The 26,342-nt window shown below is 49.7% G+C and overlaps 1 protein-coding gene across 11 annotated transcripts in view; it reads right to left on the bottom strand.

The window, feature by feature from the left end:
- Window positions 1-26,342, bottom strand: part of NTRK3 (neurotrophic receptor tyrosine kinase 3) — a 381,734-nt gene that overhangs the window by 151,219 nt on the left and 204,173 nt on the right. For all 11 annotated transcript variants that reach the window (XM_082736044.1, XM_082736045.1, XM_082736043.1 and 8 more), the window contains one exon: window positions 9,795-9,983. In XM_082736044.1, the coding sequence (XP_082592170.1) occupies window positions 9,795-9,983 (189 nt within the window). The remainder of the gene's footprint in view (window positions 1-9,794; window positions 9,984-26,342) is intronic.

Genomic DNA, 26,342 nt, shown 5'->3' on the forward strand with positions numbered 1-26,342 from the left:
ACAGAGGAGAACCAAGACAAGATGCCACGCTTAGGTGATGCACACATCTGGGGGTCTTGGGAGTCGGTGAACAACAGAGGTTACTCTTCAGGGGCTGAGACCCTGAGCACAAGTCTGTGGGCCCAGGACTTCATGGTCTCGACTCCCAAGATAGCCTACTGCGGCACATTCCAGCTCTTTCTAGAAAGAAAGTTAAGTGGGAATGTGCCTGAGCCATCCTCTCCTGCAGAAACCTTGGGCTCCCTACAGTAGCATGGCAGGATCCTCACGGGTCCACTGCTTATTCTAATTGTGTCTGAAAACAGGACTGAAGAGGAACCAGAGGGAAACAATCCTAACTTACACTCACTTAAAATGTTCTGTGAGGGGCGCCCGGGTGGCGCAGTTAAGTGTCCGACTCTTGGTTTCAGCTCAGGTCGTGATCGCAGGGTCTTGGGATCAAGCACCACATTGGGCTCCCCACAGAGTCTGCTTGAGATTCTCTTTCTCCTCCCTGTGCCCCTCCTCCTAATGCCCACTCTCTCTCTCTCTGTCTCTAAAATAGATAAATGCATCTTTAAAAAAAAGAAAAAGTTCTACAAAAGACCACCTGGCAAGCAAGGCCTGGGGACAAGGCATCGATGAAAAAGGGGAAGGCAAAGGTCAATATTATCTTCACCAGGATCCGATCTACAGCAGAATAAAGGAGGAGAGGCCACGGAAGCCCTGCCCCCGCCGTGTCACAGGTAGCCCAGCCTGCCCCTCAGTCAGCCACCAGGAGCAAAGGGCAGTCCCCGGTATGCCAGCTTCAGCTTCTCCACTGCACTCCCAGAGGCGGAGCTCCCAGCCCAGCCCTGGAACCAGATCCCCCTCCCTCCATCAGGCAAGTCCATCAGAACTTCCACTACAGAAAAATCTAGAAAGCCTCTCTCTAGAGGAGCAGCTGCTGCGGCCGCCGTTTCTGCTCCTCGTGGCAGGAGAGGCCCCAGCCTCCCAGACAAGGGAGCCCATTTTCCATATTTCATCCGCAAGTCCATTACGCGGAGTTAAGTGGCTGGGAATAAACACCCATCATTACCCTGCACTAAACGATGTTTGTTAGTACAGAAGGTGACAGAAATCTCTATCATGCTGACGAGCTATTAATACTGCATTACACACACGGGCTTCGGGTTCCCCACCATAGCGGTAACCAGTTTCAGCAGCCTCTCTTCCAGAAAAGGCAATCTCCATGGCTGACCAGCCCATAAAAGGAGGAGGAGGCAAGCTGCTCACACCCTTCTGCTGAAGGAACCACAGGTTCCAACAGACGGGGCACAGGCCTGTTGATCCGTGTCTTGTAGCCTGGTATGGAAATGCATCAGGCAGTTGCCCCGGGGAAAGACAATGAGGCTGGGACCCCCAAACAGCAGCCATGTGACCAGAGAGGAGTCAGGAAGGTGGTAAAGTCCTCCACTCCATGCCAGGGCCCTTTGCTGAGTGTCTGCCATGTTGTGAGGAATCAGTGAACGCATGCCGACTGGCCGGGGAACAAAGGAAAAAAGAGAGTCTGAGGAAACCAACAGAGATGGGTTAGACCACCTCATGAGAACAAGGCGCTATGAAGAAGATCCCAGAACAGAGCTGCCAGATCAGCCCAGGAAGATGAGGGACAAATCTGGGGAAGCAGCATGAAGACGTGACCAGCCAAGAGGGGCTAAAAGTTAAATACACACCTACGGTTCAAATCTACAGAGACTTGCATGGAAAACGGAACCCCTCCTTGCAAGACATGTGTCCAAACACAAGGGAAACAAAAGCAAAAATGAACTCTTGGGACTTCATCAAGGTAAAAAGCTTCTGCACAGCAAAGGAAACAGTCAACAAAACCAAAAGACAACCAACAGAATGGGAAAAGATATTTGTAAATAACATACCAGATAAAGGGCTAGTATCCAAAATCTGTAAAGAACTTATCAAACTCAGCACCCAAGAAACAAATAATCCAATCAAGAAATTTGCAGGGGACTTGCATGGCTCAGTGGGTTAAAGCCTCTGCCTTCAGCTCAGGTCATGTTGCCAGGGTCCTGGGATTGGGCCCCAAATCGGGCTCTCCACTCAGCAGGGAGCCTGCTTCCTCCTCTCTCTCTGCCTGCCCCTCTGCCTACTTGTGATCTCTGTCAAATAAATAAATAAAATCTAAAAAAAAAAGAAAGAAAGAAAAAGATATGTGCAGAAGACATGAACAGACATTTCTGCAAGAAGACATCCAGATGGCCAACAGACCAGAAAAAATGCTCCACATCACTTGGCACCAGGGAAATACAAATCAAAACCACAATAAGATACCACCCTATACCAGTCAAAATGGCTAAAATTAACAAATCAGGAAATGACAGAAGTTGGCGAGGATGCAGAGAAAGGGGAACCCTCCTACATTGTTGGGAATGTAAGCTGGTGCATCCACTGTGGAAACAGTATGGAGATTCCTCAAAAAGTTGAAAATAAAACTATCCTATGACCCAGCAATCACACTACTAGGTATCTACCTCAAAGGTATAAATGCAGTGATCCAAAGGGGCATATGCACCCCAAAATTTATAGAAGCAATGTCCACAGTAGCCAAATTGTGGAAAGAGCCCAGATTTCCATCAACAGATAAATGGATAAAGAAGATGTAGTACATATATATAATGGAATATTATGCGGCCATCAAAAAGAAACCATTTGCAACGATATGGATGGAACTAGAGGGTATTATACTAAGCAAAATCAATCAATCAGAGGAAAACAATTATCACATGATCTCACTCATACATCGAATTTAGGAAACAAAACAGAGGATCACAGGGGAAGACAGGGAAAATAAAACAAAGTGAAATCAGAGAGGGAGACAAACCATAAGAGTCTCTTAATCCTAAGAAACAAACTGAGGGTTGCTGAAGTGAGGGGGATGGGGGATGGGGTAACTGGGGGATGGACATTGAAGAGGGCACGTGATGTCATTAGCACGGAGTGTTACAGAAGGACTGATGAATCACTGACCTTTACCTCTGAAACTAACATACTATATGTTAATTAATTGCATTTATTTGTTTAATATTTTATTCACTTATTTGACAGACAGAGATCACAAGTCGGCAGAGAGGCAGGCAGACAGAGAGAGAGGAGGAAGCAGGCTCCCCGCTGAGCTGAGAGCCCGATGTGGGACTCGATCCCAGGACCCTGGGATCATGACCTGAGCCAAAGGCAGAACCTTTAACCTACTAAGCCACCCAGGTGCCCCAATTAATTGCATTTAAATTTTAAAAAAATCTGGTAAACAGACCAAAAGCCAACCAACCAGCCAAAAGTGGAACCAGTGTGAGAGGCCTGGAAGTGTAGGGCTGGCTTGACAGTGACCCATACGGAAAGAGAAGGCGTTCACAAGGCTTCAGGGAAACCAAACCAGAAAGGGAATCAGAGGCTGGAAAGGTGATGGCAACCGGCGCTGGGGTTGACGTCACAGTAAACACTCCTGTCAGTCAACCGAGGGGCTGGTTTTGCAGGGAACAGGGTTGACGGGCCTCTGACCAGTGACAAGTGAGAGGGGAAGTAGGCTCACTATTCACCTTTGTGAATATCCAGCAAGAATTATATTGTCATCAATTGCTGGTATAGTTCAGAGCACAAGAGAAGGTACACACACACACACACACACACACACACTCAAATGCACTCCAGGAAACACGCTAAGAACGCAGGCATGCACGGACAAGATCCAGAAGAGCCTTGGAGGGAGCTGACTCGTGGAGGCCAGTCTCCTAGGAAATGAACAGAACTCAGAACGGCCCCTTTGCAAGCCAGTCTGGCAGTCTCTCCCAAAGCCGAGCAGACTCCTACCATATAATCCAGCAACCGCGCACACCCAGGTGTCCACGCAAAACCTGCACACCTATGCTTATCGGAGCTTTACTCGTCATCGTCCGAACGAGGAAGCAACAGAGATGGGTTGAGTGTGTGCCTCCAAGGAGAGACCTGTTGAAGTTCTAATCCCCAGTACCTTAGAATGTGACCTTATTTGGAAACAGAGTCAATATCCATGTAATAAGAAGTCAAGTCAAGATGAGGTCATATTGGAATGGGGGTGGGGGTGGTTAAACCAAAAGGCCAGGTGTGCATGTGCGGACGGAGGAAAGAGGACTGGAGTGGCATGGTGACAAGGGACACTGGAAATGCCACCAGCAGCTAAATAAGGGCGAGGAAGGGCTCCCCTCCAGGTTTCGAAGGCACTGTGGCCCCTGACAACTCCTTACTCTAGACTTCTAGGCTCTTGAACTGTAAGACAACACATTTCTGTTGTTCGAAGCCCCCCAGTTCGGGGTACTTTGTCCCAGCAGCCCCAGGAAGCTCACGCCATCCTCCAGTGGGAGAACAGGTAAGTGGCTGCAGTACACCCATACGACAGAGCGACACACTGTGGGAGGAAGCAGTAAAGCTGTCAAGCCATGAAAACATGGAAGAACCGCAAATGCCCGTTACCAAGTGAAAGAAGCCGATGAGAAAAGGATTCCAACCGTAGGACACCCAGGAAAGGCCCGGTGGTTAGAGACAATAAGAGACCAATGGCCACGAGGGGATGCGAAAGGCAGAGAACCAGGTGGGCCGCAGAGGGTCTGGAAGGCCACTGAGACCGTTCTACGCAACACTGTGATGGTGGAGACACCACCTGCTTTTGTCAGAACCAACTACACGACCCCAAGAGTGAGCCCTACTGTGATTCACAGACTTCAGTTGGCTAGAATATGTCATCAGTGGTAACGAATGCACCACACCAATGGGAGATGGTGACAACAGGTGACGGAAGTGGGGCGGTTGAGTGGCAACTCTCTGTGCATAAGCTTCAATGAGCCTCAGTCTTCTACCAGTAGAATGGGAACAGCAGCCTCTTCCTCAGGGAGGGGGTGCAAGGTCCCCTGAACAAAAGATGCACGACACCAGCCTCATGCTGGGTCCAGAGGAGGCTGCTGAGGTAGATCAGCAACCGTGCCTTCTGTCCATGCCTTCTGTCCATGCCTTCTCTAGAAAGCCCGCGCCACAAAGATACACTCGCCAGGTTTCATTCGGCACACGGCGCTAGCTGCCATGCCCTTGGCCCCTAGGCCCAGGCTATATCGTCCACAGGGAACAGAAGAACTGTGACACGTGAGAGCTACTTCTTGGAATATATTCAAAGTCAAGTTTGCAAAACAGAACACACATTCTTGAGAAGTGACAGGATGACCTAAGATTTGATTCAAAGTCATTCGTGACATTTACTCTAGGCCAGGGGTTCCCGGGGGGAAAGGGTCACTTTGCCACAGCCTGGGCCTAGGAAGAGGTTGGAAATGAGCCAGACACTGAACAATGACTAGGGGCAGAGAGGAAGAAAGGAAGAAAGGGGTGTGGGGGCCTAGCCAAGAGAAGAGACAGGGCCTTTCAAGCAGGAATGACTCAAGAGCAGCAGCTGGTGTGGGATCGACATTCTGGAAAGAAGCTGCCAGGGGTAGAGGCTGGGGAAATCACGGGCAGAAAGGTGGAGGGGGACAACCCTAGGCTCCGTGAGCGGTCTCCAGGGAAGGGGGGGGTTGCCGTCTGCATCTTGGAGAACAGCTACCGTTGGCAGCAAGTCCCTGAGGGTAGGGACCGTGAGTGCCCTATTCTTCATTGTTTCCAAAGCCTGAAGGAAGGCTTCCCACAAACCCTCAATAAATATGAACTGAACAGATGAAAAGGAGGAAAGTCAGCTCAGCGAGAGAGGTTTGGATGCTGACGATGGGGACTGAGGGGAGTGTGATCGGATTTGCAAAGAGATCAAGGCTGGTGAAGTCAGGGTTCCTGGGGAAGCGGAGAGACACACGGAGCTGCAAAACAAGGACCCTAAAGAGGTCTGGGGGTGACGGCAAGGAGAGCAAGCAGGTGCTCTCTGCAGGGGAAGAAAGAGGCAGGCAGGGCTGGCCAGGGCGGGGAGAGGTCCCTGGGCACCGGCCCACCCACCGGGAGAGGAAGAGATCCGAGGGATGGAGGGTGGGGGAGGGCTAGCTCTGGGAAGGTGACAATGTGCGAAGTAGGCAGGTGCCCTGACCGGGGCACAGAGGAAGAGAGGGAGGGAGGACACAGGGTGACTCCCCAGATGGCCTCTGCTGTCTCAACCCAGAGGCAAAAGGTCTTTTGAGAATGGGTTTGGGAAAGGGAATGAACAGGGAACTCTGGGCAGGAAGCAGAGCCAAAGCGCCTTCCAGCTGGCCTGCGGGAAAGAGCCAGAGCCTGACTCCCCGGACGGCAGCCGGAGACCGGGGCCGAGGGCTGTCACAGGGGTGACCACGGTAACCAAGGCCCCATGTTGCTACAAAAACACCTCCTGACTTCTCCCCACGGACCCCTCCAGGCCAGCGCTGTGGTGTCTCATTCTGTAGGCCCTAGCCCCCAGTCGGCCGGGTGAGGGCTTTCAGTAAACAACGAGGGGGCCTCGTTAGGCACGAGATTCCATACCTACCCCCCACTGGGGGCTTTTTCAAGCCCTCTGATAAGGGACGGCACGAGGGGCTCTCCAGACTTCCCTGCAGGCCTGACACGCTCTGAGAAACGCTACGGACCAGATGGAAAGCAGACGGGGGGGAAGGAGAGGCATCCTGATCACTGCGGTCGCAAAGGTCCCACCATTTATGATGAACACATGCTGAAGAAAGCAAAGTGCTTTCGTGCTCCGTGCATCACGGGGAGACTCGGGGAAATGCTGTCTCAAGTCAGGTGGCATGATGTCCCTGCCATGGCTTCCCACGCTGCACATTTTCACAAGGGATGCAGAAGGGAATCAGACGGGTGAGTCCTCGGGGGGCCTATAGTATGAGCGCTTCTCCCCGAATCCTGTTTCTCGCCCTTTCCCCAAAGGCGCGAGCCCAGACTTGCCTGCAGAGTCGAGTGCTCTCCGCTTCCTTATCTGCCCCAGTGCCTGTGGCTTTAATTATTTATGATAGTGTCTCATCACACTCGCCGTGTCTCAGAGTCACTCGGTTCTCTCAGCCCAAGAAGCCTTTGTAATCAGAGACGGGCAGTGGCTTAGCTGGCAAGTCTCAGCTGAGGGGCAGGGCCAGCGCATCAACCAGGGACTCAGAGAGGCAGGGCTGGCCAGACCCAGGGACAAGGCACGGTTGTTGCCACAGATGTTTTCAGGAAATAATTAGGAGCCATCCGCTGTCTACTGAGCAGACAAAATGTCCTGCTTCCCTGAAAAGGACACTTTCCCTAATATCAGAGGATTTTAACAAGCTGGAGTCGCTCGTGATTCCCCTCGGGTGACGTACTGTTTGCTCTCTCATGCCGGCGGGTCCTCCCTCACCAATAAACCTGCTTCCCCTCCGTCTCCACTGACCCATTCTTGTTCATGCGCAAGCACTGCCTGGCTCCTTCAGACGTCCACTTCAAATTGCAAACCCAGGGATTAGGAAGGAAGGCTTTTTCTCTGCACGGTTTTGTAGGGCCGGAGCTCCTTGGCTTCGGCGGGGATCCTGACATTAAGAGACACTCAGATCCCTCGACTCTCTCCAGGGCTCACACTTATTCTGATGGCCCAGAGGAACCTTTCTTCTCACGTGCAAGAATCACCCCCATTCACAGCCACGGAGAAGCTGGTATCCGGAACTCACGCGAGCCCAGACACCCAGAGACGCTACACCAGGAGCTCAGAACTTCCCCTAAAGGGTATATCGCCCGTCCTAATTATTCACGGATTCTGGATTTACAGATTCGCCTCCTCGCTAAAACTTACACGTAACCCCCAAACCAGGACTCCCGGCAACTATGGCCCCTGATAAACGTGAAAGCAGTGGGGAGAAACGGGAGTGACCCGACAGACACGTTCCCGTGGGATGCTCTGCCTTCTTGTTTCGGCTCTCATAACCAGTGCTCCTTTTGTCGTCTGTTTGGGGCCATTTTTTTTTTGCATAGTTGAGCCACTTGTGGGTGATTTCATTGTTTAATATGGCCCCAGCAGAGTGCTGAAGGGCCACCTAGCATTCCTGTGAGCAAGAAGGCTGGAGTGGGTGGGCCTTAAGGAGCAAACGGGTGTGTTTGAGAGGATCGGTGTGTTAGATAAGCTTTGTTCAGGCCTAAGTCATCGTGCCGCTGACCCTGAGTTCGATGTTAATGAACCAACAGTATCTATTAAATAAGGCATCTTCCAACAGACGCACACATGAAACAGGTTATGTATTGACTCATTGATAACAATGTGGTGACCAGACATTCACAGGAGCCTAACCCTGTATGTCCCCTAGGAGCAATGGCTCGGCGTCCCCTAATTCAGCATTTGTGGTGACTTGATTGGAACATAACTACTGTGAATAACCAGAATCGATTATGCGCTCAATAGAGCAATGTCTCGCTCTCTGTTCAAATGCCAGTGTCGTTACAGAAACTCGGCATCACCAGCTCTAGACCAAGCCCGGACCCCATGCTCCCATCACAGAAAAGCTTTCCTGCCAGCCACAGGAGAACCTGTCCATCCAAGGTGAACCTGACCTGAGGCAAGGCCTTTAGCCAGAGCGGAACTGTTCTAAGCACTAAGCTCTCCACTATTTCCACAGGGGGGGGGGGGGGTCCAATAAACACTGAGACCAATTCCGAAGGATACCCAGGGTGGGGAGGCACATGACTGTGACTCGAGCCCCGGCCCTCCCGCTGTGGCCATCCTCTCTAAAAATCAGAACCAGAAAAACAGAAGCAAAGGTCGGTGTGAGCGCCGGATGCCCCCTCGGCTGTGAGATGGACCCAGCGGGAGCAGAGAGTTCGGAGAGCTACGGTGCGGCCCGAGTACAGAGCGCTCAGCCAGAGCAAGAGAAAGACCCAGGGTGCTTCTTCCTCAGCCGAGACCCTGGAGCACCAGAGAGAAGAAGAGAAGCGATGGCAGAAGCCAGGGGACAGGGAAGAGGAACTCGCAGCCTCCCAGAATCTCAGTTTTCCTGTCTGTGAAAGGAGGCCTTCGCCTCGCCCTCCCCTTCTCAGTCCCCAAGGGCCTCCGTAATCTCTCCTGAACTAGCTGACCACGTCTCGAGGGCAGGAGCAGGGGAGGGTGGGCACTGGGGCTGCTAGGCTTACACGGAAGCTGGGACACGGCAAAGGGACCACCTGCTGAATGGAAGGTCCGAGCCACGGAGAGGCCCTGGGAGCCAGGAGAGGCCCGAGCGGAGCTCCGCAGAAACCCAAGGACAGGGACTGGGACGAACTGCAGGCGAGAAGCGAGGAGGAAACCGGGGCCCTGAATCCTCTGATCTGAGGGAGACGTCTGCAGAGGGAGGTGAGGCGTCCTGGCAGTGGGGCCATGAGGGGGTTCTCAGAGAGAGCACTGGAGGGGCAGCTAGAGAGATGTTTCCATTCCAATGGGACTCCCCACCCTTCATTCCCTTCCCTTCTCCTGGAGGTTTGTGGGGGGGGGGGGTTGGTGACCTCAGGGCCTATTATCTTGACAGAGTCAGGTTACATTGCCTAAATGCAGAGGCCAGGTCCATGGAGAAGACCAGCCTTGTCTGTGTCCCCTGCCATACTGGGAGCACCTCTCCACATGGGGCGGGGCCTCCTGCATCCAGGCTGCTCCCTGCCCTGAACCCTCTCTGCCCAGGGGACTCTGCGCCAGTGGAGACCCTTTGCTCAGGCTATTTTTCAAGTTCTGAGACAAACAGGGAGGGTCTCTTAAGAGAGTGGGAGGTTAGCAGGTGGTAGGTCACCTCAGAAGGTTCCAGAACCCCAGCTACGTGGTCTACTGCCATGCCACCCTCCCCCGCCCTCCCCCGGAAGGGACAACGCTCTACTCCAGTACTCACACGTGTCTGGCTTGTGGCAGTTGTGTCCCTGACGGAAGTACTGGGGATTCTCAATGACCGGGATACGGGTCATGCCGATGACCACCGTGTCCGGCCCGGCGTCCAACGAGGAGGGCGTGGTGATGCCATGGTTGATGTGGTGCAGCGGGCTGGCTGAGTCCTCCTCGCCACTGATGACAGCCACAGGCCCTGCGCACACCAAGAGAGACACGGGACATCAGGGAGGTCACATCTGGTCAGTGCCCAATCCTGCCCACTATTTCTGCCACCACAGCTCCAGAAGAGTGAAATCCACGAGGAGTTTGCCCTGAATGTTCTGGAATCCCCATTCAAAGAGCCACCCCTTCATTCTCCTTCTTGAGAGAGAGAAACGTCTGCCCCACCACAACAGCTGCAAAAGCGTGTGTCAAAATGACTGTGCCGTGAATTATTTTCACTTCCCCTAAATCCAAAGTAGTTCAAAATAATGCAAATTTTAAATGAGTTTTTTGCTTATGTAGCAACAATGGGATAAAAAAAAATGTACATAGCAGTAATTTGCACCCTGTCCCTCCTCCCTTCAGGAGCTTTAGCAACTGTGACGGTGGGTCCCTCCCCCCATTTCTCATTCGGTTGGTCTGCAGACTGGGGAGGCACGTGGGCATCAGGATTTACAGAACACCCACGTGAGTTCCATGCACAGCCAGGATCTAGAACCTCTAATTAAGGGTCTGGAGTGCCTCAATTAGCCTTTCCAGAGTGGCCCTCAGATTCCTATAGGAACGTATCCAGCTTTCACGGGACTCTGCTGTGGCCTCTCCCGGTCCACAGGAAGCTAAGTCCAGTACTGGCTCTGGATCGAACCAGAGCCAGCTTTCAAAGCGACACAAATTCAGCTGCATCACCGTTAGCCTTCCTGCAATGGGGTCAGCTGCCCGCTCTCGAAAGATCCACGCTGCCCCAGGGGTTCCAAGGAACATCATTCATGTCTTCTTCAAACCCAACCCCACCATGTTCCAACCCAAAGAAGAAACCCAGGGACTCAGGTTATTTACAAACACAAGTTGGCGAAGATAATTGCCACAGTCTTGGCAGAGCAAGGATTCTGTCTCGTGGGGCGATTCTCCCACACCTACAAATAAAACTGACGTCAAGGCCATCGGCTGTGACGGTGGCTTCCTGCAGCTGGTGTTTGAAATTGCTGCTTTGCAAGACACATGGTCCCAAGAAAAAGTGCCCACTGTGAGTTGGCTCTGTGGCTTACACAACACTTCTGCTGTAGAAGTCCATAACACTAAAGTTCATGGGGAGGATACTTCCCATCGGATAGCAAGGTAAAGCACCAATGAGGCAGAACTAAAAAGAAGACTAGTAAATGCGAACGGAGGACCCTGAATTCCACTCCATCGGCACAAACAGGCTTATGCCCATGCACAACAAATGTTTGATGGGGTTTGGAGACCACGTGGGAAAGGATCAACACATGGCAATAATCACTCCTGCAAACACCTTGTAAACTCTGAGAAACTTCGTTGGGCTTCCAATGAAACACTGAAAGCAGGGCATGGGTTTTTCTCCTTCCTCTCTCCCCAGATGACTCTAAAATATAAAGAAATACTGGTGCACCAAGAGCAAGAAGAGGGGAGACAAGAAGAATTAAGGTATTTCAATGTTTTGGAAGATGAAAACTAAAAAGATGTAAGCTTGCTTACAGAAGGGCTACGGTGGGAATATTTAGAGAAAATCAGTTCTGCTGGGTCTTGCAGGTGTTGAATGGAAAGGGTAACCCAGAAGGCTGGATCGGGTCTCAGGGCTGGAACAAAGTACCCGAGCCATGACCTTGGCCCCAGCCCACCAGTCTAGTGGTTTCTTCCTGGAGGAAATTAACTGGAAAGTCCGAGGGAAAGGGCTGGTTCCCTTCTTCCTGCTCCTAGAAGACAGAAACACCAAGAATACCCATGCTTTTCACTGACCCTATTCCCAGTCTCCACCCCTGAAGGAGATTCAAAGGTTGCGTCTCTGCAGGAACTAAGTGCCTCAAAAAAACCACCTAGATGTTGGGGCACTTGGCTAGCTCCTTTGGTTAAGCCTGACTGTTGATTTTGGCTCAGGTCATGATCTCAGGGTCATTAGATCAAGCCCTGCATCAGGCTCCATGCTCAGTGGGGAGTCTGCTTAACATTCTCTCCTTCTCCCTCTGCCCTCCCCCGGCAGGCTCGCTCACTCGCTCTCTCTCTCTCTCTCTCTAAGATAAATAAATCTTGGGGGGAAAAAAAAGTACCCAGATGTTGACATCTGGCGATCTCCCAGTGAAATCATTCTTAGTCTATGATCCTACCATAGTGAAGGCTAATAGTTGATAAGACCCACCTATGTGCCTGAAGTACTTTCTGGAACTCAGTTCCTAAATATGAGAGAACAGTCCAGGACACCTCAGATACTTCAGTGAAGCTTCAACATGAAAGAGAAAGTGCCAGACAGACAGACAACAGGGCAACGCAAGGAGCAAAAGACTTCTTTTTTTTTTTCCAAATCACCAATATCCCCTGAGGGACGAATGAAGATGTCACAGTCATAAAACAAGATATTTAAAACATAAACAATTCAAAGGGCAGAAAGGGTCCTTGAGAATTGCGACCCATGGAATTGGAAAGTCAAAGAGGAGTGGAAGATAAAGCCGAGGAAAGTCTTCAGAAAGTCAAACGAGATAGGAAGAGGAGGTCAATCGGAAAGAAAAGAGAAGAAAATGAAAGACACTATCCAGAGATTCGATACCTGACTGAAAGAAAGGTGGCGGGGTAGGGAGAGGGAGAAAGGGAAGCAGAGGGACTAGAAAAGATGGAAGGGAGGATTAAAAATTAGGGAAAGATTTCTCTAAATGACCTGTCCACTCCGTTTCAAGCATAATTAATAAGTGCACGTACACATCGGTCCCCACATGGACACACACACACACACACAGGCACACACGCACACACATATATCAAGGCACAAAATTCTAAAACGTCAGAACCCCGAGAATAAAGAGAAGATGCTAAAAGCTTGTAGGAGGGGGTGATGGGTCCTATTTCAAATGGAACAGAAACCAAAAAGACAATGCAATTCTCCGTAACAACCCACTGTCACTGCACTGAGCAATGCCTAAAAAGATTTACTCATTTATTTGAGAGAGGAAGAGAGAGAGCCGGGGGAGGACAGAGGAGAGAATCCCCAGCAGACCTCCCACTGAGCTCAGAGCCCAACACGAGACTCCACCTTAGGGCTCTGGGACCCTGACCTGAGCTGAAATCAAGATTTGGATGTTCAACTGACTGGGCCACCTGGGTGCCCCAATTCCTTCAAATTTTTGATGGACAAATTTTCAGCCTAGAATTCTACCCCTAAAAGTTTCTTCATTGGATGTCTGGGAGGCTCCATCGGTGAAGCCTCTGCCTTCAGCTCAGGTCATGATCCCGGGGTCCTGGGATCCAGCCCTGCACGGGGTTCCCTGCTGGGTGGGAAGTCTGCTTCTCCCTCTGTCCCTCCCTGAGACTCTCAGTGCTTGTGCTTGTGCGCATGCTGACAGATAAATAAAATCTATAAAAAAATAAACGAAAGAGTCTTCATTCACCCATTGTAAGGGCAGAAGACAGACACTTGGAGGTCTACAGACACTCACCTCCCAGTTCCTGGGAAGCAGCAGGAGGGGAGGTTTTAGCAAAACAAAGGGGCAAACGGGGAAGAGAGGGAGTGTGAGAGTCAGTTCCAAAGGACAGAAGCCCCCGCCCCTCACCCAGGTCTGTTCTCAGCACTATGGGATGTGCGTTGTTATAGCAACATGGCAGCGGACACAAGAGCCAGGAGTTTGGAGGAGACAGAAACCATGGGACTTGAGCCTTTTACGAAAAGCTGTTTCTTTGAATCTGTGTCTCGGGGAGTCATTGGACAGCGAGTGGTCCACACAAAGTTCCAAAGCCTGTGATCTAAAACAGTCTCTGCTTTCTCAACATAATTCTAGAATCTGAAAGGACCAGGTAAGAGCCACAGGGAGGAGAAGGGGCCCTGCTGCCGGCTCCCAAGCCACAGGAAGGGACAGGGTCACCCAGGAAGACTTCACAGAAATAAATGAATAAAGCAGACTTCGAAGCCCTGGGAAACCTAATACTGAGAATGCGCGTGGAGGAAGGCGGGCCCGGAAAGGGGCGTGAGAAAGGAAGGCCAGAAAAGCAGAAGAGAATCAGAAAACGACACTGACTTAGAAGTCAAAGGAAGAGGACACCTAGAAGTTCAAGTACATCCTCTACTAAGGCCAAGGAGGATGAAGAAAGAAAATAGGCCACTGTCCTGGTCAACGAGAAGCTGGCCTTTCGAAGAGCAGGTCCCAGAGGGGCGTGGCGGGAGGAGAGCATGCAACTACAGCAGGTAGAGCAGGGGGCTGTCACCCTTTTTGTTTTTACTGAGTCGCCATTTTTACTGAGTGCTTTCCGTGCATCAGGCTCTGTAAATGCAACATCTCTAACTTTAGAATGTCTCTGTGAGGCTGGTACATTTACTCTCCCCATTTGGCAGATGGGGGCACTGAGGCACAGAGCAGAAACCTGCCCAAGGACACACAGTGCAAAGTGGGACTCAAGGAGGTGGGTGCTTGCTGGGCTGCAAACCTCGCCTGCCCCCCAGGCCTGAGCCCGTCCTGGGGACACGGCATGTCCTCGCAAGGGCAGACCATGGAGGAATGAGCATGTGTTCACAGGGACACTTGGCCAATTCTGGTAACTTATCCTCCACGTGAGCAGCTGCCTTCGACTGCGGGTCCCCAAGACCCTATTTAAAGAGGTTGCTCTTGATCCGCGCGAACGGCAACCAGAGTGAACACCTCATCAGACGCACACAGATAGATTGCAGATAATTCATCATGAGCTCTGCATCCCCGAGCGGCCGAGCGCTGGCGTTCAGCTGCACCCACATCAAAGAGAGCACAGTGCCGCCAGACCGCTGTCCACTCCCCTGCCCTCTTACTCACCTCTGCTCCTCCAAGAACCACATGCCTTAAAACCAAAGCCACTAAAGAGTGCAGAGACCCCTCACTTCCCAGAACCTGAGACCCTTAGAGCTATGCCCACATCCAGCAGGGGTCCCAGCATGTTTGCGGCTGGCGCTGGGGTGAGACAAGTCCTCTGGGGACAGGGCTGCTCTGGGGATGGCAGGATATGTGGCCTCACCGGCCCTGGGTGTTCAAAGGCAGCCTCTGGCTCCTCCATGCTCCTCGGGGGCTGGGGGGAGGGGAGACAGAAGGGAGCTCTCTGGACCTTCCATCCAATTTTGCTGGGAACCAAAAACTGCTCAGAAAAATAAAGTCTAACAACAACAACAACAACACAAAAAAAATTGTTTAAATAATTGTTAAAAAAGCTAGTCTCCCCACCCAGGACCCAACATATTTGCAAATACCCCCTGGGGTGACAGTAGTGTCCCAGGCTGAGGTCCGTTGAATGGGGCACCATGTTACACCCTAGGAACGAGTTTCTCTTTCCAGCTCTGGCCAGGTCTCGGGCCTCAGGGGAAAACTCACAGCCCTGGAGGCCCTGGGAGGAAGATGCACTCCTTCTCACCTTAATAACTCTAGAGAAGAATTTATTAAGCTGCAAAGAAAAATGAATAACGTAGGAGAGATCTCATCTGTCCAGAGAGCTTCTCATCCTGAAACCAGGCTTGCTGTCTTCTGAGCTCCCAACACACACACACACACACACACACACACAGATACATGCGCACGTGCGTGTGCACATACACACATTATTTTATTACGGAGCACTAATAAACAAAAAGGAAAATAGACAGATGTGCAAGGCTTGCTGGTCAGTTCAAACTTTTGAGAGGAAACCAGGAGGCAGTGTAGGTCTGCTCAGACATCTCCATCACAGGACTCTCTTCTCAGATCAGTGCTTTTTTTTTTTTTTCTTTCAGACCTAGCATGGGTTTCGTTCTTTCAACTATACTATAATTGAACCACTGGACAATTAGAAAAAGCTCGAGGGCTCTAGCAGGTGTCTTGCCCAGCAGAATGGTCCAAACCATCTTTAAAGAGTCTCTTCTCTTTCCCTCTCTGCTCTTGCAGTGGGGGAAGGGGGGGGGACTGAAATGGAATGGCTTAGCTTTTCCCAAGTGGTTGATTCCAATGTGGGATCAAGTGTCCCCAGAGACCGAGGGTCTCTGATGAAAACACGAGATGTGACTTTACTGCATTGGAGTGGGATCTGACCCAGGTGGGTGGAGGTCCTATGGCAGGGGTCTGGGGGATGCAACTGGCCATGAGGTCTGCAAGAACAAGGTGTCCTGAAGAAGCTTGTGGTGAGTCAGTGTTCTTGGTGGACAAAGAGGAATGCATGTGTACATTGTCCAAAATGAGTGAGGGAAAAGCAGCCATCTCCCTGGCAAGGCATTATCACATCAACACTGCCCCTTTCCTCAGGGGCAATGCTTCTTTGGAATTACTTCTCCAACATCCACCAACACCCCAAATTTCAAAGCATTAATAATTCTCAGAAATGTATCCCTCCAAGAAAATCCAGTCACTAGGTTGACATGATGGCTTTACTCAAACAGGTTGTTGACATAGTTCTTCTCTGATTTCCAAAGAAATGACTCAGAGTCCCGAGGACATAATCCTAATAATTATTATCTTCTCATCTGACCTGCAAAATATACTTTTATTCCCATCTGACCAACTAGGAAACTGATCCTCAAATAAGTTTAATTCATTTTCCAAAAATCACCAAGGTAGGAGATGATGGAAGCTTTATATGGATCTATGTCTGTCCATCTCCAAAGTTCTCACTCTTCCCACTCAAGTACCCATTTCTCAATACTATTGCTGACATGAGGTTTGTTTGTTTGTTTTAATGATTTTATTTGAGAGAGAGACAGAGCATGAATGGGGCAGAGGGAGAGGGAGAAGCAGACTTCCCACTGAGCAGGGAGCTGCATGTAAGGCTTGATACCAGGACCCCGAGATCATGATCTGAGCTGAAGGTAGATGCTTAACTGACTGAGGCACCCAGGTGCCCCAACATTAAGAATTTTTTTACAAGCCAAACCGGATAACGTAAGGCCATATAAAGAAGCCAGGACCTCTGAGCCAAGGCATCTAGGAATAGACCACCAAATATTTTCAAGGCAGTACCAAGCCATATAAGATAACTTCGGGTAGTCAAGGCCAAATTTACGGCTAAATCATAAAATCCTGGGGCCAGAACTTATCCATTTCTACATTCCCTCATGTGTCTTTTTTTTTTTTTTAAAGATTTTATTTATTTGACAGAGAGAAATCACAAGTAGATGGAGAGGCAGGCAGAGAGAGAGGGGGAAGCAGGCTCCCTGCTGAGCAGAGCCCGATGCAGGACTCGATCCCAGGACCCTGAGATCATGACCTGAGCCGAAGGCAGCGGCTTAACCCACTGAGCCACCCAGGCGCCCTCCCTCATGTGTCTTTGTATGTGCTCCCAAGGTGGGTGGCAATTTCACCTACTAATTGAGAAAACCCTCTTAGGAACTGTGATTGGTATGACCGCTGTCTACCAAGTATTTCTTGGCACTGCTAGGACGGCAGTTTTCTACACCCCTTCAAGTTATGCAAGGCCCCATCACTCTCCTCGGCCAATGAGAAGTGAGCAGAAGCGGTCTGCATCATTTCCAAATAAGTTTATTTTCCAAAATCCAGTGTGTGACCTGCTGCCTTCTCTTTTCCCTGCCTTGACAACTGTGGAAGTAGAAGGCCTAGCCTCAGGAAGCTTCTGTCCCTGAGTGAGGCCAACACGGGAGCAGGTGCACCCATGGCATAAGTGAGAGATACAGTCCTGTCATTTCAATCACTGAGATCGGCAGCGGTGCTGTTTGTTAGCACAGAGTAACCTCGTCCGTGCTGACTAATACAGGAATGAAACCATCCCCACATTGAACAACATTACTTTAATGTTTTCCTTCACACCGTTTTCAACAAATCTTTACAAATGTGCCCTATGCAAAACAAAGGAGGCATCTTTCATCCTCAGTGATGTAATTCATTTTAAAATGTCTCTGCCCAGCACTCTGTCCCAAAATTGAGCTCTAATCTAATCTAACCTAATCTTGTTCCACATAGAGCCAGACCATGACCTCCAGTGTGGAAAGAGACTCTCCCCCCTCAACCCGAGATTGGACTTGGGAAGTAAAAGAAAACAACCCTGCACTGGGTCTCATGTTTTTAATGTGTCAGAATGAAGCAAACAAGCCAACCTTTGGATTAAGAAAATGATTTTTTAAAAACCTCAACCTTTTCCTACTGATAAAAATCAAATATTGATGTGTCCCTGGTGGGTGAGAGCTTCACATCAACAAATCTGGGAGCAGGAACTCATAAAATGGAATAAGGTGAAAGCACGACAAACACAATTAAAAATCCAGCCACGCTCAGAGAGGGATTCCATTTACTGTCTCATAAAAAGAGCCTAGTCCTCAGAGGCAAACAAAAGAAAATCAATTTCTTTAATTTTTATTGGCAGACGCGGGACCGAGGCCAAGTGAACATGGGCTGTGCCCAGGAGCATTCCTGGGGACAAGTCACCAGCTGTCTGTTTCTCGACCAGCTCCTGGGGTCCTTTCCCCTTGATGTCTCCTCCAGCTTCCAGAGTGAGGTTACCATCACGACTCCCCGGGCTTGTGGGCTTCCCAAGATGCCTTGTCCTCCTCATTTATCTGTGTCCATCCCTGAATCAGCTCTAGTCTCTGGCTTGAAATCTCTCCTGGCCTCTTACAGAAACCAAAGGCACTGTTCATGCCTCACGGGATCCACAGCTCGGGGGTACCACTTGGTGATTGAAAATGATGCCGCCTGATCAAGCAGCCCAAGGCCACCCATTTAAGGAAAGGGAAGGGAAGGCAGGACTGGTGCTCTGAACTCAGGGCTTCCCTTACCTCGGTTAATCATCACGGAAACCCCGAGGGTCCATCCTGCCATCCCAGTAATGCAGTGGAGGAGACTGAAGTCCCAGGTTTCGTCATTCGCCCAAGGTCACCCAGTTAATAAATGGTAGACAGACCCACTGCTATCTGACTTCCGAGTCTGGGCTCACTTCACGGCGCCATGCTGCCTGACCTGGAGCGTTGCTTCTCTGACACTGACACAAGATATCATGAATCAAGCACAACCTCCTTCCCACTGCCGATCTTTATTCCCTTGAGTCTCCTCTGTAGGAAGCCTGCCTTCATTTAGGAGTGAAGTTCATAACATCTCCAGAGAACTTTAGACCCAGAACCTATGCACCAGGTTGTAGCTGAAAGGGGCAAGTCCTACGTAGGAATGCAGAGGAAGGAGAATGGCAGGTAGCGAGGGGCCTAAGAACAAGAGAATACGGATCCAAGAGGGAAGACAAATGTCATCGGCTTTCTCCAAGGACTCTTTACACATACGGTCGTTCAGACACCCTACGCACAAACAGGAAGTGGGAAATTACCTTCCAGCTGCACCTAAGACAAGTGGAATACAAAAGCCTGGTGCTTTGGTCCAGGGCCCCATAAAAAGCTTGCAGCTCAAGTCTCCACATTCCTCAGTTCGTCTTCAGTCACTGCACTGGGACAGGTCAGCGTCACCCCAAAAATGGAGGCACTTATTTCCCTCAAAGAATTACCCATAGCTTTTACCCCAACCCCGTGGGAACTTCTGGCAAATGAAAGGAGGCCTCGCAGGTCGTGAGTATGCTGTCCTGGGGGCCGCCATGTTGGGTCACTGATGACTCCGTATCCTTCACCCACCCACTCACATCACTAACGGAACTGTTCTGCATAACCTGCACCATGTTATTTCAACACGATGACCAAGAGAATCACAGGCCAGATTCATGTGAGCTAAAGCCCCAAAGACCCTGATTTTACTGAGTTCACAAATGGAAAACCCAGTACCTAAAACCCCATTGGCTGACCTGCGGATGAAAGGTCAAGGGAAACTGAGGCCCTGTAGACATGGCTGATCGGGGGCGTCCCAGGAAGAAAGGCCTCCCGCAGGTACACGGGGCTCACACACTGCTTTGAAGGCAGTAGCTCACCCGGGGTATGTCTGACGGAAACCCCCCTCAGAGTACTTTTGAGTACATGTGGCGTGATGCTATAGTGACTTGTCACCTGTAGGAAACACTGCTTCCTTCTCCAGCTAAGGCCTGTTGAGCATTTAATGACCACCAGGCCCCAGGCTGGGCTTTGTGTCCAGATGACCTCACTCAGTGCTCACAGTGCTCAGCGAGTCGGAGGAGTTAGAGTCGGAGCAGTGAGGTGGTCTGCTCATGGCATGCAGCTAGTGAGGACAACATCGTGATTCTAGGTGGACCCGGAGGTCTCCAGAGTCCCTATTCTTAATCAACCCCCGCCTGCGTCATGACACGGGATCACGGAGCCTCAGATCCGCCAGGTCTACAATGCAAACACTTTGGAACTACAAGGCCCTGAAATCCAAGATGCTGAAATGTCCCCTGAACATATAGATGGAGAGAAACCATGAAAGGGCAACTTTTTCCAGGCCACTCTGAGACTGTGAACTCATTCCTAAGACCTGAGAATCCTGTGTTCATAGCCAGCTCAGCCTGGCCCATCACCTTATGCCAGACAAAGAAGATATTTCTCTCATTATTAGAAAATGTTCACTGGGAAGATATAAGGCCTCCTGGCAGCCTCATAGGGGGAGCGAAATGAGATCATAGACCCTTTTAGAAGAGGAGACCCATGACAGATGTTAACTAGACGTACTGTGGTGATCATTTCACAGTGTATATAAATATCCAATCATTATGTTGTACACCAGAAACTAACACAATGTTATGTGTCAATTATGCATGAATGAAAAAAAAAAAAAGGATGGGAGGACCCCATGATTTTGGGCATTAAAACCCATAATCTAACAGCAATAGATACCCCTCATTTCCGCATGATGCATTGTCACTCAAAAGGCAATTTCCTCTTCATGAACTCAATCACCAAAGCAACCCAATGAGATGCTCAAAATAGGGGCTACATCCCCATTTTCACACATGAGGAAACGGAGACTCGGGGTTGTTAAACTGACCTGCCACAGATTCAGGGGAGAGCTGTGACTTGAATCCAGCTCTTCTGATCCCTAAGCCAGTGCTCGTTTGAGTCCATATCAAACTTACTTCCTCTAGAAAAGTCAAGGGTGGTTCTCCTTCTGGGAGTAAGACCCAAAATGGCATTTCTGAGAGCAGTGAGGACTCCCCACCAAATGGATCTCTGTGGAAGGTGTCTGGGGATTTCATGAGTTTGGCTATGAACCCCTTAGCTAAGATTAAAAACTGACAAGGAGTGACTTTTAAGCCACAGGGCTACCATGCATGATGGAGCCAGATAAAGGAAAAATGTGCCTTGGGAAAGGCCGTGCAAGGCCAAAGTCAGCCTCATGAATGCCCAGAAAAAACTGTCCCACAGAATGCAGATTCTTGCCACTGCCCCTGGAAGGGATGACAGGACTGTCAAGACAGGTCTGGGTTTCTCTGCAGTCTCTAGATGAGAAAGCAGGGTTCAATGGTGGTGCCCGCAGAGTCTGGCAAAGTTCAACATCACCTCAAGGCCCGACATCATGCATTACCACGGGCCCCGCCCTCACAGAACTGATGGGTTGTTGAGGAGTGCATCCCGGCCTTTCTGTGGTCTCTCACCTATGGTTCACTGGACCAGCAGGTGGCACCTGCCTACCTTGGTTGAACATCACCCAGGCCCAGCTCTCTGTCAAGGCCAGCATTGCCTCCAACGGCACTGTACATCCAGTTCTCAGAGTCCTGTCACAAGAGCCCTCCACCTTTCATCCATGGCAAGGGTCTCTCCGTGGATGAGTCACAGAGTGGTCTTATGAAATTTCACCTTAGAACTTAGTTTTGCCACTAGCCTGTTATCATTTTCATCAGAAACACCATGTCCTTCGAAAACTATGACAAAACCATATCTGTATTTGACCCCCACGTTTCAACTTGTCCTGTTGTTAGATGGTCCTGGGGTCAACACTGATCTGTCTGCTTGCTCCTCCCAATTCAATTCCTCAGCTGGCCCTGAAGTCTCTAGATTATGTCAAGAAATCTATCCTATGTATCTTTGATGTTCTTTAAGGCCCTAATAAAACTCCTTGAATATAGCAGGTGGTTGGAAAACAGGTGCTGTCCAAGGGCTCTCCCAGGTACCAGTAGGCACTGACTCCCAAAGCATATCAGGGTCCTTTAGCTGCTGTAACAAAATACCACAGGCTCAGTGGCTTGAAATAATGGAAATTCAATCTCTGATGGTTCTGGAGGCAAGAAGTCCGAGATCCAGGTGTCAGTATGGCCATGCTCCCTCTGAGACTCTGAGCAGAATGTTTCTTTGCCTCATCTTAGCTTCCATTGGTGGTCATCAGCCCTTGGACACTCACCGGCTTATGGATGCATCACACTTCCAGTCCTGTGGCCGCCTTCTATGTGTGTGTGTTTGTCTGTCTGTCTCTGAGTCTCTCTTTTTTATAAGGCCACCAATCAACTTGAATTAAAGCCCAACCACTCTAGTATCACATCTTAATGGACATCATAATCATACCTGTGAAGACTATTTCTAAACCAGATCACACGCACAGGTATTAGGGGTTAAGATTTCAACATACCTTTCTGCAGGACACAGTTCAACCCACAACCCAAGTCTCCCATCTGTCTCATTCCGAACCCTAGGAGGAGAGGGCATTGTAACGATGGTGAAAAAACTAATTCTGGGGTGAACTGGGAATGCACTCCATGGGCATTTAACCTTCCCACAGCAACTTCCCGATGACAGTAGCACTAAGCCCATTCCAAAATCCTCAAAAGTGACCCTAACATTCTCATTCCTCATTCAGGCCACATCTTCCAAATCAGCCTCCCCACACACAAGCTCAGCAAACTGTTTCATGTGCTGGGCTGTCAGCTAGAGACTAGGGAGGGAGAGGACGACACATCTCCAGCCATGAAGAGGTCGCCAGGCCTACAGATAGGACATGCAATAAACCAAGAAAGATGAGCAAGGAGCATGTTACAGGTGCACCCAGGGCAGGACGACTGTGCAAGGGAGACACTGAGACAGGGCAGGAGAGAGAGAGAGAGAGAGAGAGAGGGAGAGAGGAAGGCAGCCTGAGAAGGACCCTCACCCAGCAAACTCTCTAGGTCCATCACCTTTCATCCCTGCAAACAGTCCTTTCCCCAACCCCGAGGACTTGCCTTCCCTCCTGCCCCATGACACTCTCTCTGCTTACATTCTGGCCATCACCTCCAAGGCACCTTGAACCTTGGCCGCTGCTTCTTCTCCCCACACACCTGGGCCGCAGTTGGGCAAGGCCCTCCGCAGCCCCTATTAATCTTTGGCTCACTCATCCCTTTCACAGACAAGCTGTAAAAGTGATATAAGCATTTCATTCGAACAGAGCTACAGCAGGAACAGAGGAAGGGGCAGAAGGCCGATTGATTTCCAGCATGGGAAAGTATAAATACAATACCAAAATCAATCAAAATAACACCGTATCAACTCTGTGATCTCCTCCCTTATATGGCACGCTTTATGGACTGTGGTACCTGTTCCTGTTTGCACACCTGTCCCCAGGTGGGGACAGGAGCTCCACTGGTCAGGCCAGCACTCAGAGACCTATGTTCTCTGAGGATCCCCTTGAGTCACAGAGGGCAGAGCAAGGATGTCACAGGCACGTGTCCCACCAGGCACGTGTCCCGCCATCACACGCGTATTGGAGATCCTGTGTGTGTTCACACAGATGTGCTCTGAGAGAGGATACACGTGAGCTCAGACATAAAGCAACACCAGTCTGTTGTTCCTTGATCGGGCGTGTAAGGAGACTCACTGGTCCGCACTTATCTATAATTTCACTCCTTCTCCATATCACCAAACTCTTTCCATGGGTGATATACATAATGTACTTAAGTGTAAGGCATGGAGGAGATTAAACACTCAAACCCAATCCTCTACCAAGGGGCAGTGAGGCAGACGGAGATGAGAGAGACACTAATAGTAGAGAGTTTAAGTCATTTATTTTCCTGAAGGTGGACACATGGGCTAGATTGGTACAAAGGAAAATAAAATCCCAAGACTTAAACCACCTAATCTCAAAATGCACAGTCTTCTTCAACTTTGAGACTTCCTGAAGTCGCTTTTCACATACTATTCTTGCACTGACTTTCAGATGAAGTAAAATATTAAACCTACGAATTCATAAGAACTTCTCATTTTCATCATCAAAAGCCAGTTTCCTCATGAATCCATTAACCTAAAGGAGATTCAAGGAAGGAACTAAAACTTGTCAAAGGACCTCTTGGTTGAGTTCATGTATGTTAGTTTGGAATTATTAAAAGAAGGGTGACTGAGCATCCTGATTTTCCTAGGGCCGCTCTTGTATGCGCTTGGGTGTGGTTCTTCTAGCGCCCCCTTTGCTTTGGGTGAGGAATGACACCACCACCCTAATGAATGGTAACTTGGGCCTCCCGGCTGTGGAAGTAAGACGGTGGGGAAAAGATAGTCATGGGCAGAATGGATTGCCCTTTTGGACTCCAGACACCAGGCGGCAATACCACAAGTAGACAGTGAACCCCTCTATGCAGCATGCTTCCATAATTTTCTAAATTCCCCAGGAAGCAATCTTGGGACGTGCTGGGACGTGTCTTCCAAATACCCACATGCGAGGTTCTCCTTCTTGAGGAGCCAAGAAACACTGCTTGGTGCTAATGACGATTAAGCCACTGATTTTTCATTCCCTCCTCTCCCTCTCCTCCCTTCTCCCTCTCTCCTTCCTCGGGGTACAGGTCAATCAATCTTGGGCCATCTTGATCTACTTGGAAAGCTTAACTGCCATGAAGCTAAACCACTTGTCCTCTGGCTCCAATCTCTTAGAGAAATTAGTGCCAATGGAAGTGTCAGTATCAATTTCATAATGTTATTGGATGAAGGCAAGGCTGGGCCAAGTCCCATATTCCTGACGGGCTATCAAAGTGATGAGGATTATGGGTAAGGAGACAGACAGCTCTGACAGGAAAGGCAATGACTCAAGATCAATTAGACTGACAAGACTATCTTTAAGCCATATCACTTAATGCTGACACGGGTATGTTTCCCACAGAGACTTGGAATACTGGATGCAGAGTGTTCCTGGTGTCTCCAGGGGTAACTAGAGAGCCTGGAGGCCAGCAAAGCAGCCCTCAGCCCTACACCTCTCCCGAGAGACTCTGAACAAAACGTTCTAGAGAAAATGAGGATTTTGCTCTCGTGATGGGAAGACTTAAATATCTGGCCCCCCGTTTTCCCTTTTCTATTTTTTTTCCCCCTGCCTTCTAAAGAAAATGTCAAGATAAAATGTAGGCTTCGTATTTAAATTTAATTCCTTTGCAGAGTCGAGGGAAGGCTTGGGATTATTAAAATGGAAATCGAGATCTTGTAAAAGTCAAACCATCCTAGCAGGAAAGGAGATTTGTCATGGAAGGCAAGAGCAACAGATGAATGCCACAAGGGTCCTGAATTCTAATCCAGGTTCTTGGCCCAGCGTTGCTTTGCATACAACGGTGTGCGATGCGGAAGCAGTCATGTTATTTCTTTGGGGCTTCAAATGCCTCACATAAGGTCAACCGTGACCTCCCGCTACACCTCACAGCACAGCGCTGCAAGGAAATGAAATGCCGACAGCCACCAAGGGCGAGATAGGGATTGGAGGATTTTTTTTCAGACCTGGCAAGGTATGCAGAAACTGATTTTTTTTATTTTTTCTTTTCCCCTGTGCTTGACAGAAGACACACAGCAGCAGCTCTGGCGCTGAGGATGATGGGATGGGGGCACGAAAGAGACGAGAGAAGAGCCAGCCCGACGCCCGCTCAGTGTGCCCTGTGCAAGGGTGTGAGGCCCCCACCACTTCCATAGTCAGCCCAGGCTATTTTAAATTGTCTAGGTTCACAGCTTATTTCCCTTCGTCCTCGTGAGTTTAGGCTCCCAGGGCAGCAGGCGTAGTTTCAAGCCCATGAGGTCACAGCTACTTAAGCAGGTTTGCTTTATTATTTTTTAATTGCTTAACATTATTGTTTGTTAGCATTCTATTAAAAACCCCACAGTGTTTCATAATGGGATTTTAAATCCATCCTAGTTTCAAGTGTCCATTTCAGAATACGTGTGTGTTTACGGGGTGAGGCAACACGGATATTTATCGGCTCATCTTGACGTTGACCTCAGCAGTTTGGCAAAGCAAAATGAGTGACAGGAAAGATCGGTAGGTAGCAAGCCTTAGCTGGATAACGCCAATTCCGGCCAAGGGGCTGTTGTCGATATTATCTGGAACTGCTGACTTCCCAAACGCACTCAGAACACTGGCCTAATATGCAAATGTGCGAATCAGGGGATTCCTCCCAAGATGCCTTTAAATAGCAAGCCCTTTAAAGGCACAGCAGTACAGATGAGGGTATTTTAAGATCATTAACCAACCGAAGGAGAGGTTGGGACAGAGAAACTCCAAGTGTTAGACGTCCCCGCTAATCAAAGATGGTTCAGAATTAATGATTAAGCATCTCTGGAACTGCT

The sequence above is a fragment of the Mustela nivalis genome (genome assembly GCF_964662115.1).
Source record: "Mustela nivalis genome assembly, chromosome: 6".
In the NCBI taxonomy this organism is placed as follows: Eukaryota; Metazoa; Chordata; class Mammalia; order Carnivora; family Mustelidae; genus Mustela; species Mustela nivalis.